The sequence below is a fragment of the Centroberyx gerrardi genome, chromosome 22 (genome assembly GCF_048128805.1).
Source record: "Centroberyx gerrardi isolate f3 chromosome 22, fCenGer3.hap1.cur.20231027, whole genome shotgun sequence".
Lineage (NCBI taxonomy): Eukaryota > Metazoa > Chordata > Actinopteri > Beryciformes > Berycidae > Centroberyx > Centroberyx gerrardi.
In genome coordinates this window covers 16,822,581-16,840,958 of record NC_136018.1, presented here as the reverse complement: position 1 = coordinate 16,840,958, position 18,378 = coordinate 16,822,581, and the positions used below count along the sequence as shown (strand labels likewise).

General features: G+C 43.7%; 1 protein-coding gene across 1 annotated transcript in view; it reads left to right on the top strand.

Moving 5' to 3' along the window:
• The window catches only part of sspo (SCO-spondin), a 93,593-nt gene that overhangs the window by 15,826 nt on the left and 59,389 nt on the right, over positions 1 to 18,378 (top strand). The window contains exons 19-46 of the mRNA XM_078291505.1: positions 516 to 610; positions 919 to 1,175; positions 1,519 to 1,653; positions 3,353 to 3,555; positions 3,809 to 3,936; positions 4,633 to 4,742; positions 4,970 to 5,122; positions 6,118 to 6,211; positions 6,844 to 7,053; positions 7,421 to 7,626; positions 7,898 to 8,012; positions 8,403 to 8,524; positions 9,001 to 9,174; positions 9,612 to 9,848; positions 10,052 to 10,174; positions 10,485 to 10,582; positions 10,889 to 11,120; positions 11,816 to 11,968; positions 12,697 to 12,834; positions 14,044 to 14,226; positions 14,771 to 14,921; positions 15,622 to 15,781; positions 16,161 to 16,209; positions 16,533 to 16,637; positions 16,919 to 17,046; positions 17,310 to 17,430; positions 17,822 to 17,949; positions 18,117 to 18,258. Of these exons, the coding sequence (XP_078147631.1) occupies positions 516 to 610; positions 919 to 1,175; positions 1,519 to 1,653; positions 3,353 to 3,555; positions 3,809 to 3,936; positions 4,633 to 4,742; positions 4,970 to 5,122; positions 6,118 to 6,211; positions 6,844 to 7,053; positions 7,421 to 7,626; positions 7,898 to 8,012; positions 8,403 to 8,524; positions 9,001 to 9,174; positions 9,612 to 9,848; positions 10,052 to 10,174; positions 10,485 to 10,582; positions 10,889 to 11,120; positions 11,816 to 11,968; positions 12,697 to 12,834; positions 14,044 to 14,226; positions 14,771 to 14,921; positions 15,622 to 15,781; positions 16,161 to 16,209; positions 16,533 to 16,637; positions 16,919 to 17,046; positions 17,310 to 17,430; positions 17,822 to 17,949; positions 18,117 to 18,258 (4,150 nt within the window). The remainder of the gene's footprint in view (positions 1 to 515; positions 611 to 918; positions 1,176 to 1,518; positions 1,654 to 3,352; positions 3,556 to 3,808; positions 3,937 to 4,632; positions 4,743 to 4,969; positions 5,123 to 6,117; positions 6,212 to 6,843; positions 7,054 to 7,420; positions 7,627 to 7,897; positions 8,013 to 8,402; positions 8,525 to 9,000; positions 9,175 to 9,611; positions 9,849 to 10,051; positions 10,175 to 10,484; positions 10,583 to 10,888; positions 11,121 to 11,815; positions 11,969 to 12,696; positions 12,835 to 14,043; positions 14,227 to 14,770; positions 14,922 to 15,621; positions 15,782 to 16,160; positions 16,210 to 16,532; positions 16,638 to 16,918; positions 17,047 to 17,309; positions 17,431 to 17,821; positions 17,950 to 18,116; positions 18,259 to 18,378) is intronic.

Sequence of the window (18,378 nt, the reverse complement as noted above, 5' to 3'; positions counted from 1 at the left end):
TGTGTCCCTGGTAGATCATTTGCTCCGGTGCTCCATGCTAACGCTTCATGCTAAAACTATGTTGAGTGATAGTAGGTGACTACCATTATCCAAAGTAAAAAGACTAAACTTTTAGTACAAAAAACTTGCTGGTCGTTTTTATAATACAGCCTAAAGTTGTTCATATATTTTATTTGTGTCTATGTGCTCATCACTTAACGGATAAATTGACCGAGTATATACGAATATCCCAAAAAACTTGTGCCAACAAATGGAAATCATTCTTATATATAATGAAAATATTTTAACAGATAAGACACTATATAGCCTTTTAAAAATCTTAAATCTATGTTTAAGTGAATCAGTAGCCCAGCATTTCAGTGTCTCAAAACAGTTAACACATATGCAAACACAGATGAATGAGACCCGGTGTCATGATCACACAGGGCAGAGTATTGCTCCAGGTGAGTCTTGCATCTCCATTCTCCATTCCATCCAGCCTAACGCTACATTATGTCCTCCCCGGGTTACACCAGGGTGACCGCTGTGTTCTGCCAGAGGAGTGCCCATGTCGCCATAATGGTCGACTCTACTACAGCAACGACACCATCACTAAAGACTGCAACACATGGTAATGGGTGGGGTTAGCCCATTGCACCACATGCCACTGTCTAATACTCCAATAGGTTTAGAATTAATTAGCCCAGTTGTACCTAATTCATTCAAACTCTGTGACTGTACTGTTTCTTCAAGTACTCCATATTTATTTATATATGTATTTATTTAATGTTACTAGTAAGTACTAAACAATTCTATTTCTTCACTCGCTTATTTTCATTGTATGGGTCTTCCCACTTTCCCTCCATCTCCTTTTTTTTGCCCCCTATCTCTCTCTGTCTCCCTCTCTTTCACTGTCCCTTCACCCCCCCCTTCATGCAGCGTGTGTAAGGAGCGTCGCTGGCACTGCGGTCAGTCCGCCTGCGCCGGCGTGTGCGTGGCGACGGGCGACCCGCACTACGTGACGTTCGACGGCCGCTGCTACTCCTTCCTGGGCGACTGCCAGTACGTGCTGGCGAGGGAGTCCGGCGGCCTGTTCAGCGTCACGGCGGAGAACGTGCCCTGCGGCAGCACCGGGGTCACCTGCACCAAGTCGGTCACCCTCAGCCTGGGGAATACCGTCATACACCTGCTGAGAGGTAGGAGGGGAGGGGGTGGTGAAGGGGGAAGCAGAGGATGAATGAGAGGAAGGGACAGAGGGAAGGAGGTGAAAGATATAGGGAGGGGAGGGAAGATGAGGGAATAGACAGAGGGATGGAGGGTAAGAGAGTCACAGGGTAAGAGAGTAGGGAGGAAGACGCTAAAGTGTCCTTTGGTGCTGTAGTTCAATGAGTTGAGTGTGGTACTAAAGCTGTCAGGGTCAGGGGTTCAATCCCCACTGGGGCAAAATGTTTGCACCCACAGTACTATAAGGCAGTTTGGATAAATCATTCACCAAATGCCATATGTCTGAACTAATGTGTCCTCTACTCTAACATTTAGGTAAAGCAGTGACAGTGAACGGGATGCCAGTTACTCTACCCAAGTCCTACAGTGGCAGTGGTCTTACTTTGGAAAGAGTCGGCCTGTTTGTCTCCCTCTCCTCTCGACTGGGAGTCACTCTGCTGTGGGATGGGGGTAGGACACACTCATACACAACTTATGCAACCTTAAATAACCTTCCATTCAACCCTTTCAAGCTAGCAGGGTTGGTTGTCTGTGTGTCAGTTGTCTCCCCTCTCCTCTACTATCCCAGCCAGGTGTAAACGTGGGCACCAATGTACATTTACTCATGAAATTAATGATGAAAATGCTTATTGACAAATTTTTTTCAACTGACTATTATAAGTAGGAATTCTGTACAATTACAATGTTAGAAGTAATTTTATTTCATTCTATTATTTACAAAAAAATGACTAAATGTAAGAGACAGTATGAAAAAAATCCTTGATAATCCTTTAAAAAATGTTAGTTTGTTAAAAGAAAACTGAGAAAGCTCATAGTTTGCATTATCTAATCACAGGTATGCATTTGTTATGGTGCAGACTAGCAAATGAAGATCCAAACAGTTTGTGAGTAATGGAGTGAGTAATGTACTAAATTTAATCAATATAACATGAAAGATGCCATGATCTATAGATTTTACGGTTTGATAAATATTTGTTAAAATAATGTATCTTTTGTGTTTATTTAAACAACTATTCTTAATATGAATAGCCATTTATAAAATTTGCTGTGAAATTATCATATGTCATTATGACCAAAATCTCCAAGCCCGGCCCGGTGTCTGCTGTGGTTTAAATGACTTTGCAGGAGAGGCCACTGTCTCACATGAGGAATAGAAAATCATAGAGCAGCAAGAGAGGGTTAAAAAAAAAAAAAAGTGACAGGAGCGCTGGCATCATGCCTCCTCTAAAAGCTAAGTCTGTTTTTCAGAAGAGAAATGAAAGCAGAGAAGAAAAAGAAATAGCCTTGGGATATGTTGTGATGGGGCCCAGACTTCCAGTTGGCTCCCCTGACTAAGACTATTACTAAATTAAACTATTAAAATCTCCCCCCAGTCCTCATTCCAGTTTGCTGCTCCCAGCGATTGAAATGAGTTGCAGAAGACTCTTAAATTAGGCAGTCTCTTCTCTCTCTTTATATTTACAGTCACACATGCAGCTGTTTCTCAGCAAAATGACGACACTAACTTCTCCATCGGTGCTGCCGTATGTTTTTATCATGTTGTAAATTGGTTTTGTGGTTGGTGATTTTATTTGTTCTGCTGTTTGCTGCTACCATGTCTTTATGTGTGACCGCCCGGCTTAATGCCTGGGCTACTTAACATACTCTTTCAACATTACTGTTTCTATTATGTTTTCTGTTGCCTTCTGCTTCCTGCTAGCCTTATTGTCTCTGTCTCTGGCTCTCTTGTCCTTTTCCCCATCAAGAATCCTTTTGCCTCTTGCCAGCCCATCAATGTAAATTGCTGTTGTCATGTGAAAACCTCCAACTCCAACTTTGGTGATTTTCATGTCTTCACTTCAATTGAAGGATTACATGCACATCTATGGGTTGAGAAAATTCTACAGCCTCTTGGGCTTATGAAACCTTAGTTCTTAGTCCCTGACATCCTTGGAGATACAAGTTTTTCACCTGACAGTGATAAAAAAAAATTGTGCTTAATTGACCACACTGGTTAAATAAAGATACAATTTTATGTTGGTAAAACTGACACTCACCCAAGGTTAACAACACAAGGGATAGTTACACCAGATCTTGCGTATAGGTAATCATAACTCTATTAGGTGAACAAACAAAGCAGCGGTGATATTGTCATTTCACTTGTTTCCAGGTATGCGTGTGTATGTGCGTCTGGCGGCCCACCTGCGGGGTCGGGTGGGGGGGCTGTGCGGCAACTTTGACGGGGACGCCGAGAACGACTTCACCACACGGCAGGGCATCGTGGAGTCTACAGCCGAGCTGTTTGGAAACTCCTGGAAGGTCAGCCCCTCCTGCCCCGACGTGGCCGACCAGGACCTCCGAGACCCCTGCACTGTGAGTGGAATACATGCGCATGCACACACGCACACACTCAGACACTCACTCAAACATGCACAAACAACTAAGATTGCCTTACTTGGACACTGTTGAAAATCCAGTTTTGATCCAAATTAACTGATTTGTGGTGCAAGCATTGTGATTGTTTTTTAAGACTTATTTGCGTCACTCTCTCTCTCTCTCTCTCTCTGTCCCTCTCTCTCACACATGCACACACACATACTAATTACCTTCTCTATGCCTTTCCCAGCTGAACGCCCACAGAGTGACGTGGGCCAGGAAAAGATGTGCAGTCCTGACTCAGGAACTCTTCTCCCTCTGCCACCCTGAGGTGCCCTTCCAGCAGTATTATGACTGGTGTGTCTTTGATGCCTGTGGGTGAGTGAATCTAAGCTGGGCATCTCTAAAGACATGTATATATATATATTTACCTAATCTATCTACTCGGTCTCAGTGGGTAGTAAAACATCTGTTTCTGTCAGGGCTTCTTCCACCCTTAACTGATTGTTAGGGACATTTTTCAGCTCCTCAAGGGCACTTTAGAAAGTGTTGTTCCTGCACTATGCAGAAAAGACAAACACATGCATATGAGCATTTGGACTGTCCACTGAGTTGAGACTGTGAGACTTCGACAACCTTTGTTTTGTGTTCTTACTTGACCTTTATTCAATGAAACATCTGTGATGGGAGTTGCGCTCTTAGCTGGAAAGGGTCTGCAGAAACAAATACATTTGCTTTCACTTTATGTGGAAGTCCCCAGTGGGATAATATCCCGTAAGTCATGACTTTTTTCTGTGTGCTTTTATATTCATGTGCATGCCTACATGTGTGTAACAGACCAGATTTAAATTCAGGACTCTCATGTGGCAAGCGGCATTTAGCAAACCTTCCTGGACAATGAGGATGATAAGATTTAGAAAAATAACGAGAGGGGAACGACTTCTAACACAAAAACAAAATTGTTTATTAAAGTTAACAGCTGCATAAATAGAAATACTTTTGGGCTTTACTGTTGTGGTGTTTGTTTGTGTGTGTGTGTGTGTGTGTGTGTGTGTGTGTGTGTGTGTGTTGTAGCTGTGACTCAGGCGGGGACTGTGAGTGTCTCTGTACGGCCATTGCTGCCTATGCTGAGGAGTGTAACCGACGAGGGGTCTACATTCGCTGGAGGTCCCAGGAGCTCTGTCGTATGTCGAACATGTCCACACACACACACACACACACACATGCGCACACTCTTTAATGAACTTGAGTAGATCATTGCTATAAACCTGGTTTATCCAATTTTACTTGTTACCTTTGAGCAGCTTTACTCCACTCTTACTGTCTTACTATTTGTCTGTGCCTGTAACTTTTCTCTTCTTCGCTCTCTTTCTTTCTTTCTTTCTCTCTCTCTTTCCCTCGTTCCTTAAAGCCCTGCAGTGTGAGAATGGTCTGGTGTATGAGGCCTGTGGTCCAGCCTGCTCTCCCTCCTGTCCCAGTGCAGAGCAGCAGAGTCCCGACTCCCAGTGCGGCGCCCTCTCCTGTGTGGAGGGCTGCTTCTGCCCTGCTGGCACCGTCCGACACGGTAAGACAGATTTAACAAACTCATTTCATGCTAGCTAGGGTGACATTACGCTTTCGTGGAACAATTTCATATTTTAGTGTGCATACTTCTGTAGTTCATGAATAGCCAGTCACCACTACTATTCATGACTTATTTCATTCACAATGCTTTTCATAACATTGTTGTGCATTCTTCTCTAATATCTAATGGCCAAAGTAGGATTCCAAAACAAAAGAACCCTGAAGATGCATTGGACGGTAACTAACAGTCAGAACCAAGATTCATTGCGGGAACGTTGCATCACAACGTTGCAGGCTGAAACAGCTGGGAAAATGAACAACTGTGTGTCTTTATTGATCACTTGAGGGCCAGTGGCATGCAGGTTTTGTTCCTCTCTGGCAGTTAATAAACCACACCCGGTCTCAGATAACAGATAAAGTCTGCAGGACACCGGCCCTCGAGGACCGGAATTGAGGACCCCTGATCTAGAGGAATGGTTGTCAAGGTGGGGTACTTGAGGGCAAGTCAGGTTAATAGCAGAAGAATAAATGAACATTACTATTCCAAATGCAGTGTATACATTATGGGAAAAATCATCACTAGAGGTTCAGCATTTTTATGTCTCCAAAATATAGAGGATCCAGTCTGTAAAAGTGGGATCGTTTTGTCAACCAGGGACTTCAGTTACCTACCGTCCTTTAGCAAGTACTATAGCTTAATTATTTTGTGCTAATAATTCTTATTTTGGAATGACGCTTTTCAAAAGTTGAATAGGACAATTTCACCATGATTTTGTTCACTAATTAGCACAATGAGATCATACTGTACTAAGATAACTGCTTCCAGAGTATCCCCTGCTCTTTAATATGAAACAGAGATTCTCCTCACCACCTGGAAATTATTTTACCCTGACTGACTAGTCCAGGTGACGGTTACTCTCACTGAGTCAGTGTGAGTCCTCATCCTTTCTTACCATTTCACATTATATTCCATACATAACTTCCACCCTTCTGCAGGTGACAGCTGTGTAGCTCCCTCTCAGTGTCCATGTGAATGGGAGGGCTCCACGTTTCCACCTGGAACCAGCGTCACTCAATACTGCCAGAACTGGTCAGCAAGCTAAATTTTAAAGTACATTGCACTTTTTGTTAAAAAATAATCAAAGCAATGTACTTAACAATAGCATAGAATACGGAATGAAAGTGAAGGAAGTGAAGGAAGTTAATGCAGTGTATGTGTATGTGTTTGTGGGTGTAATTGCATGTATGCGTGTGTGGTCTTGCATTTGACCTGAAAGGATCTGTTAAGCATAGTCCAATTACAAAATACCCACCCATGAGTTAGGGTTAGGGTAAGGTGAAAAAGGTTATCTTACTGTTTAGGGGTAGGCATTTAGTGGCTAGGATTAAAATTTGGGTCGGGGAATGAGTGTAGGTCAATGGGATGCTTCATCACAAGTATAGTAATCCAAACTTGTATGAGTGTGTGTGGGTGCATGGGTGGTCTTGCATGTCTATCTTTGTGAGGCCCAGAAATTCCTCTCCAGTAGAGTCTAATTACAAAATACCCACTCGTGAATTAATTATAGCTGGTTCTTAGGGTTGGGTTTAGGGTTGGGTGGCGACAATTACAGTAGAGTTATTGGACATGATTGACTACCATTAAAATGTGGGTCAATGAATGCAGGTCGGTTATATTTCTCCTCACTGTGTGTGTGTGTGTGTGTGTGTGTGTGTGTCCAGTTCCTGTGAGGACGGTGTGTGGCGGTGTGAGGGCCTGGCTTGCCCTCCTCCCTCCCCTCCCTGTCAGGAGTCAGAGTTTCGCTGTGCGGGGGGGCGCTGCGTCCCGTCCCAGTGGGTGTGTGACAACGAGGACGACTGTGGCGATGGTTCAGACGAGATATGCCCATCCACCTGCTCTCCAGATCAGTTCCGCTGTACCAGCAGACAAAGGTGAATTCACCCTCACTTTAGTACAAATTCTGATTGTGGAGATGCCGTATAGAATGCGAGAAGAGGAGCTAGGGGGTGAAGATTCCTAATTAAATTAAATTATGATTAATTAAAAGTTCTCAATTATACATTTTTTACTTAATTTGGTACTCACAGACATGAATTGAAGAAAATGATATTCTCAAATGCTCTAAGTTTTATAGTGCTAAATCCTTTGTCAATGAATAGATTGACTATCAGAAGCATTTTTTGAAGTTTTTTGAAAGAGATTTGACTTGGCATTTTCTTTTACATTTGAAAGTGTCACTCTTCAATGCTAGAATAAAATTCCTAAACTGATTAAAGTGAATTGACCCCGACCCTGCAGTGGACCCTGTTTGAACCTGGCCCTGCGCTGTGATGGCCACCCGGACTGTGCTGACCAATCGGATGAGGAGTTCTGTGGGCCTGCCACCCCGATGCCTCTGTGCCCCCCGGGGGAGTTTCAGTGTGCCAATGGAAAGTGTCTGCCAGCCAATCGTGTATGTGACGGACGGCTGGACTGTGGCTTTGCTGATGGGTCCGATGAGCAAGGTACTCTTTCATCAAACTCTATCGAGCAAGATACTCTATCAGCAAGCTTTATTGAGCAAGGTAGCCTACTATTTCAACAAATTATCCAGCAAGATGCTCTATCATGAAACTCTGGCAGATGGTTAGTGTATTGTTGTAATTTTTCCAACTGTTTTCTCCAACTCTTGTTTTCTTCATCAGTAAGGGTCAACAGACTATGCTGTGTGTGGTTTACATGTGAACATACATAAATGGTTACTTTTCTGCGGACTGTCTACTTCTGTCGCCCCAGACTGCGGCGTGGTGTGTGACGAAGGCGAGTTCCTGTGTGCTGGAGGACGCTGCATTCTCTACCTCCACCGATGTGACGGACATGACGACTGTGGGGACCTTAGCGATGAGAGGGGGTGTGTTTGGGTTGAGTCACGTTTTGGGGAAGTAAACAGTTCAGTGGGCTGGCATGGGCAAAGCTCAATTCACAACTAGACTTGGGGAAAACAGTATTTTAAAAATGCTTTATAGACTTTGTCTAGACCTTTAGACAATTTAGACACCTTCTGTGATTGAGATCTTATTTGACACAATTTGAATTGTCCTGATGTGGTAGATCCCACCTATATTTCACTGCAAGCAGGTTAAATCAATTTCTGAGAATTGTTTTGAAATACTATTCAACCCAGGTCTGTTCAGGAGGAATGGATTGTACTTTCTTTTTGCTCCCTGTTCCCATCCAGTGAATGATGGATTTCCACCATATGATGGAATCATTATCTAATCCTCTTTTTAATGGTTTCCAGATGTGTGTGTGCTCCAGGGGAGTTTCAGTGCCCCGGGGAACAGTGTGTCCCTGCAGACAGAGTGTGTAACGGACACAGAGACTGTCCCTCTGGAACAGATGAAGCTGTCTGTCCAAGTAAAGGTACAAATAATGATACACCATGTTTCATTATTCAAGCCCTATTAATATGAGAAAAAATGGCATCGTCTATCAACTAAGTACAGTTTTGCACTAACCCATCCCATTTTTTGGGATTGGGATGTATGTAGGGAAGGACATTTTGGATATGAAAAATGTATATTGGGTGTTTTCTTTTGTATGTGTATGTTTGCAATGGCAAAAGTAGTGATGTGACATATGAGAAGTATAACACATGGGCTATTTTTGGCCTCAAGAGGAGTTTCCTCAGCATAACTATTATTATCCACTACTATCAAAATCACTTAATTCATGCAAAGGATGTGCTGTATATGAAGGAAAGGAGACATGATAAAGAGAAGTTTTTAAACTTTGAGGCAAGAAATTGATTATCAATGTTAGGAAGATGTTCCTAGTATATTATACTCTATGTATATTAGTTGGTCAAATGTAGTTTAATGTCCTCCTCTTTGTGGCAGTGACCTGTGCTCCTGGCCAGTTTGCCTGTAGTGATGGTACGTGTGTGACCATGACTAAGCTGTGTGATGGAACAGCAGACTGTCCGGACGGAGAGGACGAAAACAGGACCACTTGCCTCACTGTTACCATGGCAACGTCACCCACACCCCACACCCCGACGGTGCCCACTTCAGGTAATAGCAGTCATGATTTAGAGATTATAGAGAACGCTCTTGTTGAACCCTGTCCAAGACCAAGTGGGGAAGGATAGTTTTTTCATTATTCTGTTTTCCACTGGTTTCTAAACCACCACTTGAACTAAACCCCTCACTAATTCCCACTTTTTCGATGGAATTCAAAGCAGTGACTCTAACCATACAGCCAATTCAACCATTCATAGACTTGGCAGTCCTGCCATTCTAACATTCTCAGTGTCTTGAATAGAGAACAGTTAGGGGTCCACTTTAGTGCAGTGAAGTAGTTTGGTGGCAGAAAGTTTGCACCCCAGATCTGGGGCACTCTCCTCTCCTCTCCTCTCCTCTCCATTTGATAAGATTAAACTTTCCCCACTGTTGCCCCCAAACTTAGTCCAATTTCCCCATTATTTCTATAATACCCCCTTTCTCTCCAGCTTGTAGGCCCTATGAGTTTTCCTGTGCCAGTGGTGGGCAGTGTGTGCCCCGGGCCTGGCGTTGTGATGGGGAGACAGACTGTATGGATGGTAGTGATGAGCAGCAGTGTCCTGCAGCCCCCTGTGGCCCCGGCCAGGTGTCCTGCCTCAGTGGGGACCAGTGTGTGGACTATCAGCAGCTCTGTGACGGGACCCCACACTGCAGGGACGCCTCGGACGAGAGCATAGACAACTGTGGTAAGGTGCTTTTACTTAGATGCCCCTATTTTAGGCAGTTGTGTTTTCTTTAGTTCTGTTCATATCTTTAATATTAAATACCAATGGGTTTTTATGTTAACTTTATATAATAACAGAGTTTATGTCATCCTTTATGTTTTTCTGAGAGGCTTTGTCTCAAGACTTGCTGATGGACACTAGTAATACTTTTCTCTTTCTATTAGGCTCTACTCGGATACCTCCCTGCCCAGGCAGCTTTGCATGTGACAACCGCACCTGTGTGAACATGTCGCAAGTGTGTGACGGCATCCCAGACTGTCCACGGGGCGACGATGAGCTGGTGTGTGGTGAGTTCTCACTAGAAGAGAAACTAGAAATTAAGAATGGAAGCAAGCAAGGAAAGAAGCAGGGGAAGGATAGAGAATGGAAGGACCAAACAAAGAAACTGAGAGACTGGGTAAAAGAGATAGGGAGGGAGGAAAGACGGAACAGAGGAGGAAAGGAAGCAAGGAAGGAAGGGAGCTTTGAAGGGGGACAGAGGGATAAAGGAAGTGTTCTACCCAGGCTAATTTGAAGGTGATGGATCTTTTGTAATTTCTTGTATATTTGATTATATATTTCTAATGTTGTTCTGTCTTTGTGTTGCTCCATCTCCAGATAAGACTGTCTCACCAGCGCCCCCTGGCAGTAGGAACACCACTGTCACCTGTCCTGAATTCACCTGCATGGATGGATCCTGTGTCCCCTTCAACATGGTATGCACTGGGGTTTTTCATGTGATAAACAAGGAAGAGATAATATGCACAATTAGCAAGCTAAATTTCATATATGTTTGTCTGTTAAATCTGAGGATATTGACAGGGTTCCTGCAGAGGCCAGGAAGGTCTGGAAATGTATGGGAAAATAATTTTATAATTTCCAGATCTTGAAAAGTTTGTGATTTGGTCACAGTCTGGAAAAGTGTTGAAAAAATACTGTTGTTCTGCTCTAATAAATATGACTCCACATTTTAAACAGTTACAGCACCACTGTCATTTCCACTCTTTCCATTACCTCCCTAGGTGTGTAACGGTGTGGCAGACTGCCCAGACTCCTCATTAGCACCACTAGGGGGCCCTACAGATGAGCAGGGTTGTAGGAGCTGGGGCCCCTGGGGTCCCTGGAGCCCCTGCAGCGCCTCCTGTGGGACAGGTTCCATGAGCCGGCAGAGATACTGCCCTCCAGGGGACCCACTGCGCCACTGTCGGGGCCAGGACGTCCAGAAGCAGCAGTGCTTCAACACCACCTGCCCTGGTAAGGAAGCAGACACAGCAACAAAAGAGAACTGTGTTTCAGAATGGTTTCATGATTTTGTGTGAGAGTCCCTGTGACAATATGTTTCATGATTCTTGGTCAAACCACCTTAAATAGACCTATTTGTTATGATCGTGTAACAGGAGCACGGAAGCCCAGAAGTAGATGTATAAGGCAGGAATAGTCTCATGTTTTACCCACTTAGTATGAAAAATATTGATCAGATTGTTGAAAACGCTGTGTGCATGTTCTGGACCATTCTCTCTCTGTCTGTTGTGATGAGCTATTCCTGCAAGAGCCGAGATCGGGAACGAGATAAAGACAGTATTGATGTGGATTTTATTATGCTTTGCCTCTCAGTTTCTTGTGAAAAGCAAGATTGCACTTATTCCTGGTGATCATCTTTGTAATTATCATGTTGCGGTCAGCACTGTCATTTTCTTTTTTTCCCCATTGTACACAATATTTGTGCAGTAAATCCTAGGCTCTTACTGTTGTAAATGCTTTGTTTTGAAAGCTCAACCTCTCAACCGACTCCAGTGAAGTAGCTGTTATTGTTCAAAATTTATTTATTAGGATAAATAATTGTAAACAGTGTTACTCTCTTGCTTATTCACAGCAGTCTCAAATTCTGAGGAAAATTCAAATTCTCAGGAAATTTGCTAACAAAATATGATGACTCTCTCCTCCCCCAGTGGACGGCCAGTGGCTGCCGTGGGTGAGCTGGTCCAACTGTTCCAGTGGTTGTGGCGGTGTGGAGGTCAGACACAGAGGCTGCATCCCTCCTCGCTATGGAGGCAGAGACTGTTCTCAGCTCCCTGGACAATCCAACTTAGCCATGGAAATCAGTAAGGAGTGTCTGTAAAAATACACTAAAGTAAAACTGAAGTTGAACTAAGATTAAACTAAGATTAAACCAAAATAAACTAAACTGAACTAATGGTGTTATTGGCTGAAAAGTTGTGGAATTCAGTAAGGTCTGGTGTTTTTCAAATGAAACCCAAGCAATCTGTATACCACAGAGTGCTATGAATAACAACATTATTCTGAGAAAAATACTTGTGGTCATAATAGTTGGTTATAATCTTAAAATGTTGCCCTTGTGTTATGGCTTCAAAAATGCAGTAATGGTGGTCGTCACTTGTCATGAGCTCAATATGTGACCCATGAACCCAGGCTCATCAGAAAAAAGTTTGATCAAACTGCATGTTGTTTTTTTTCATTTTTCAATTTAAACACAAGAATTTTACCCCTATGTAATATGCCATCTAATGTTCTTTAAAGCATTTTAAACTTTGCAAAGATCAGTAATCTATCAGGAACAAAAGAACTCCTACAGTGTGCCTGTTTTTTCCATGTTGGGTCACAAATATTACAAAACAAACTGATGAAGTTAAATGAGCATCGACTCTAATACCACTAGCAGAGGAAGAAGGAATATGAAGCATTTGAACAGGGTTATGAAGGTGAAAATAATTGCCTTTTGTAATTCTCTTTCTTGTCTTACTTTGTCTCTTTCTTCATCGCTTTAATCTCTCTTTCCTACTCCCTCCTTTTCTTCCCCGCCCCTCTCCAGAGCCTTGTCCTGAGGATGGCTGTGCCAACACCAGCTGTCCCAGTGGCCTGGAGAGACAAAGTTGTGCTCCCTGCCCAGTATCCTGTGCCCACATCAGCAGTGGGACTACCTGTGATCCCATGGCACCCTGCTTCTCAGGTCAGTCTTAAAGCAATGAGCTCTAAGAACAAAATATGTATATGTGTTCTGTTATAGTGTGGTACTGTTCTGTATGGCACAGAAATAGTTGGATATGTTTCATAGATGTTCTTATGTCAAGACATAATGCATCTTCAATCACCTTATTGCTCTCTTATGTGTTCATCTTTCTCTCTCTGTGTCTCTCTTTCTCTCTCGCACTGTCCCTCCTGCCATCTCCCTCTTTAAAGGATAAGGCCGGTGGTTTTTAATGCATGTCTTACCGTCAACAAATCCTATGAAAATAACAAAATCAGCAATGATTTTGTTTTGCCAACAAGTCTCGTCCATGTAGCCGGTGCCCAATAAAGCCATGTCCCAGCAGCCAAAGAACTCCATTGTATTAAAAAAATGATTAAAAACACGTCAAAGAGCCATGCCGTTGCTCTGGGCAGCATATTTCATCATCGCGATGCACCGGGCCAGCCGACGATCTCAGGAAAGTAGTTCCGTAGCACCGAAAATAGTCCCCGGCGTAATGAAGAATTTGTTTTGTTTTTTGTTTGAATTTGATTTGGTAATAACTATAACAGCCTGACTTTTCGTGGTAACAGTTAATATACAACAGTTACAATAGTAACTGTTATAATACAGTTAACTATGTCTTTGTGAGCTGTATTTCAAGGTTTTTAGCTTACAGTTGGAGCCAATGACTTCCGGGTTGAAGGCTAAAAATGGTACGTAGGAAGTCAGAAAGTAACGGGAGTAGAGCAAACGCATTGTTGATTTTGTTATTTTCATAGGATTTGTTGACGGTAAGCAATGCATTAAAAAACACCAGCCTTATCCTTTAACTAATTAGGGCTGCACAATATCATGTTGTGATTTTTTCCTCAGTACCATGCCAAGGATCCGCACACTGCTCACCAATAGGAAAAAATATCCTTTTCTCTGAGGCATTGTAAATAATATTTTTTTAATGATTCATGATGGTCTTCAAAAGTGCAGAGTGCTCAAGTAACAAGTGCTGTACAAAGTCTGTGTCAAACGTTTCTCATGCAACTTCTTATATAGGCAAGAACATTGCTCAGGAGGTAGTCTTGAATACCTTGTGCTCTCAAATAAACTCCTGCCTCTTACCATTCTCAAATTGCAGTAGTCAATATTGAGATTTCTCTCACAGCCTTTCTCTCTGTCTCTACAACTCTACAACTCTGTGTCTAACTCCAGGTTGCTGGTGTCCGGAGGGCCGGGTGATGAGCCACACACAGCAGTGTGTGTCACCAGAGGAGTGTGTGTGTGAGGTGGCTGGTGTACGCTACTGGCCGGGCCAGCAGGTGAAGGTGGACTGTGAGATCTGTGTGTGTGAAAGAGGAAGGCCTCAGCAATGCCAGCCCAACCCAGAATGTGCAGGTCAGTCTGTTTAATACACACACATTCCATTTCAAGGTCAACATCAAATTCAAGGGTGATTTTTACGCACACAGCAAGCATCATCTACCTGAGCTTTCAAGGTCTCTATTTGGAGCAGCCATACACACAAGTGTGCAAAATGTTAGGAACAACTGTTCTTTCTGTGAAATGGACTGGCCAAGTGAATCCTGATGAAACCTGTGATCCCCTATTGGTTTCACCTATTAAATACACTGCAACCATGAAGGGGAGATGTAGATGAAAGGGAGGAGGAAAGTTAAAGAAGGATTTTTAAGCCTTGAACCCACTGAGACGTGGATTGTGCAAATGGCAGTGCAACTTATTATTAGGAAGGCAGTCCTGTCCATTTTGTATACTCAGTCTAGGCAGATACTAGGTGTTTGTGTGCATGTGTGTGCATGCACCTAGGTGCTTGGTGGTGTCAAATCTCTATACTAATCCAGTCTATGGTGCCAACCCCATGCTTCAGCTAACTCCTCCATAGTCTCTTTGAAATGTGATAGTTAACTGTGTCTTACTGTAGTGCACTGTGGCTGGTCTTCATGGTCTGAGTGGGGCGAGTGTTTGGGGCCCTGCGGTGTCCAGAGCGTCCAGTGGTCGTTCCGCAGCCCAAACAACCCCACCAAGCACGGAGACGGGAGGACGTGCCGAGGAATCTACCGGAAAGCCCGCCGGTTAGTAGCCCTCTCGCTGTGAGACCCCTAGCTCTCATTACTGTTACTGTCTACTCAGTCCTGTTTAATGTTACCTTGTGTTGTTTCCACAATCTTCCATGACTGTACACTACACCACCTTAGCATCAAGAGCTATGTCCATGCCCCGCCAAGTTCAGACCTTAATGCATGCTTTTCCATCCTAGTCAGCTCTAGTCCAGTGCTATTCCATCTCATGGTATGTTGTTCCATTGCTACCTACTGAATGCTACACTGCATAAATCCACATAGTGATAGAAAGCTTTTTGTATATATATACAGTGACATTCATAGTCTACTGTCTATCTATGGTATGTCTTGCAGTGTTCCCCTGCAGTCAATGTGAAGTTGTGTGGGGTGCCCTGGTGGCTCAACCAGTAGAGCACGTACCATTTCGGCGAAGTCCTAATCGCAGCGGCAAGAGTCCAAATCCCGCCCTTGCCCTTTGCTGCATGTCATCCCCCCTCTCTCTGCACTGTCTTTCCTCTCTCTCTCTCTACTGACCTATAAAAAAAAAATTATGAGGTCATGTTGTCCCTGTGCCAGTATTTATGTCACAGTATGAGTTTTCCATATGTGCTTTACTGATACAGTATGTGTTTGTCCTTGACCCCATGCATGTGTACATGCATGCATGTGTCCCCATTCCTGCATGTATTTGTGCATGTCTGTGTGTGTGCAGCTGCCAGACAGACGCCTGTGAGGAGTGTGAGTACCAGGGTCAGTCCCATGCAGTGGGTGACAGATGGAGGACAGGCCAGTGCCAGTTATGCCACTGTCTGCCCAACCTCACAGTGCAGTGTTCCCCCTACTGCCCATACGCTGTCACTGGATGCCCACAGGTAAGAAGTGAAATGTGTGTGTGTTTACCCATGCATATGTGTTCTGTGCATGTGTCTGTATGTGTGTGTACTTATGCATGCATATACTGCATGTGTATGTGCCCAGTTTTCATGTGTGTGAGCAGGTGGGTGTGTAGATATACAGTGCAGTATATTGGCGCTTTTGCCATTTTTCTTTGTGTTTGCACTTCTGTGTGAGTGTTTGCGCTTAAATGCATCTGTTTCAACCTTATCTCATGTAAATAGTCCAATGCACGCTGTCCTTTTTAACTGTCTACAGCTCTACTTCCTCCACATCCTTTGCTTTTCCTGCACATAGTCGTGTCTCATAGCAACTCTACCACTCTACACTTGTGTAAATGTTCCTTTGTTCCTATAGGGCCAGAGTCTGGTGCCTGGGGAGGGAGACAGGTGTTGTTACTGCCAAGGTAAAGTCAGAGCTGTTGTTACACTATCGACCCTGCCTTTTATTCTGATAAAGTGCACTTGAGCTAGACTGAGTCTGCTCACTAATTATGAGTTGCTCTGGATATGAGCGTCTGCTAAATGCCCAAAATCTAAATGCAAATATTAAGTCACATGCACTGCTACTAAAGTACCTCTGTTAACTGATTCCTTATCTCTGATGTCAGACTAGGGAAAAATCCAAGAGTTGTTGATTTGTGTTTTTGAAAAGAGATTGACATGATGATTTAGATAAAGTGACAGTGTTTTCTGACACTAACCCTTCTATTCCACAACACCCCTGTAGGAGGCAATGCCACCATTCCTGTGACAACAAGCCCTGCCACTGTGACCTCCAAGCCAGCAGAGGGCACTACACCCTTGGTGCCCACCTACCCACTTCCTCCTGGTGGTTAGTGTCTTTCTTTTTGTGATCAGTTACCTCTGTAATTACTCCGGTAGAGCTATAGCATGCATGTAAACATTTATGACATGTCCTATTCAGATTCACTTATGGCCCACAATGTCCCAGGATTATAGGGCTAACCCTGTGACATGCTGAATATGTGGGTTATACATGGTCACAACAACATGGTTCCTCTCCTCTCCTCTCCTCTCCTCCCCTCCCCCCCCCACCCCCACTCTCCCCCCTCTCCTCCCCACTCTCCCCCCTCTCTTACTCTCACTCTCCAGACGAGTGCTGGTTTCCTCTGGGTGTCCAGTCTCTCCCAGCCTCCAGTTTCAGCGCTTCATCCCAGCAGCCTGGTCACCCACCTGGAGCTGCTCGCCTTTATGCCTGGGACCCCCACAGAGACCTCCAGGTACTGACCCCAGATAAGACAAAAAAATTTCCCAAGCCTATGTTTTTGGACAGTAGGGTGGCCTATCTCTTCAACCAGACCACATGTTGGCTATTGGGGATGGTAGATTTGAGAGCATTATTCCTTCAGTTTCCTCATCCAAAACACTTTACAAATGTATTAAACCATAACCTTCTGTGATATTTATTTTGTACTGTGAGGGTGATAATGATACAAACCCAGTTATCAGCATCAGGTGTAATTTGAAAAACGTCTGCCTGCAGGGCTGGAGTCCAGAGCCAGAGGAGTATAAAGACCTGCCACAGAGAAGCCCTGAAGGACACAGTGGTGCCAAGCAGAGCCCCTACTTACAGATAGACCTGCTGAAGCCGTACAACATCACTGGTAAACATCCATGCATGTCCATGTAGTAGAACTCAAATGGTAGGGTTAGTGTACCATATTCCCTTAAAATTCTAAGTCATGTGTCAAAGGTTTTGGTTGAAATGTTGAATTCCTCTATGGGATGTCTCTCTGTATGTCAGCAACATAAAATAAATTGGTAACATGAGGCAGATAAAACATGTCAAATAATACATCAATCACAAAGTGGCAATATTTGTGAAAAGTATCTATTAGAAAATGGTCAGAATTTATTTTGTGCATGTAAAAATTTAATCAGGTGGACTAGATAATCTAGTTTCTGTCTGCATGTAAATGTATCTGTGTGTCTCTCTCTTTCCCTCCCTATCTCTCTCCCTGTCATTCTGTCTTTTTCTCTCTCTCTTCCCTCTAGGTGTGCTGACCCAGGGTGGTGGTGTGTTTGACACTTACGTGTCCAGCTTCTACCTCCAGTTCAGTCAGGACGGCAGACAGTGGCACACTTACCAGGAACTCGTCACCGATGCCCGGCCCAGAGCCAAGGTACAGTAACAACAATAGACTAGTTCTACAGCTACTATCAAAGACTTACTTTGAAGGCCATTTGCCATTTGTCAGTCATGCAAATATATTAACAGTAACATGTAAAGATATATTTACACTGCTTTTTTAAATGTTGAAATCTATATTTTTTACCTTTCCCCCGCCAGGTTTTTCTTGGTAACCGTGATGATCGAGGGGTGGCAGAGAGCAGGCTAGACAGGATGGTGTCGGCTCAGTTTGTCCGCCTGCTGCCACACGACTTCCAGAGCGGCATCTACCTCCGCCTTGAGATCATGGGCTGTGGAGATGGTGAGTAGATAGTTATCTGTTAACATTAGTTTGCTACTTTACTGATGTTAAGTCTTTTTTGTGCATGAATGTGGTTCTAAAATATACTGCCTGGTCTTGTCTCCTTTCCTCGTCTCATCT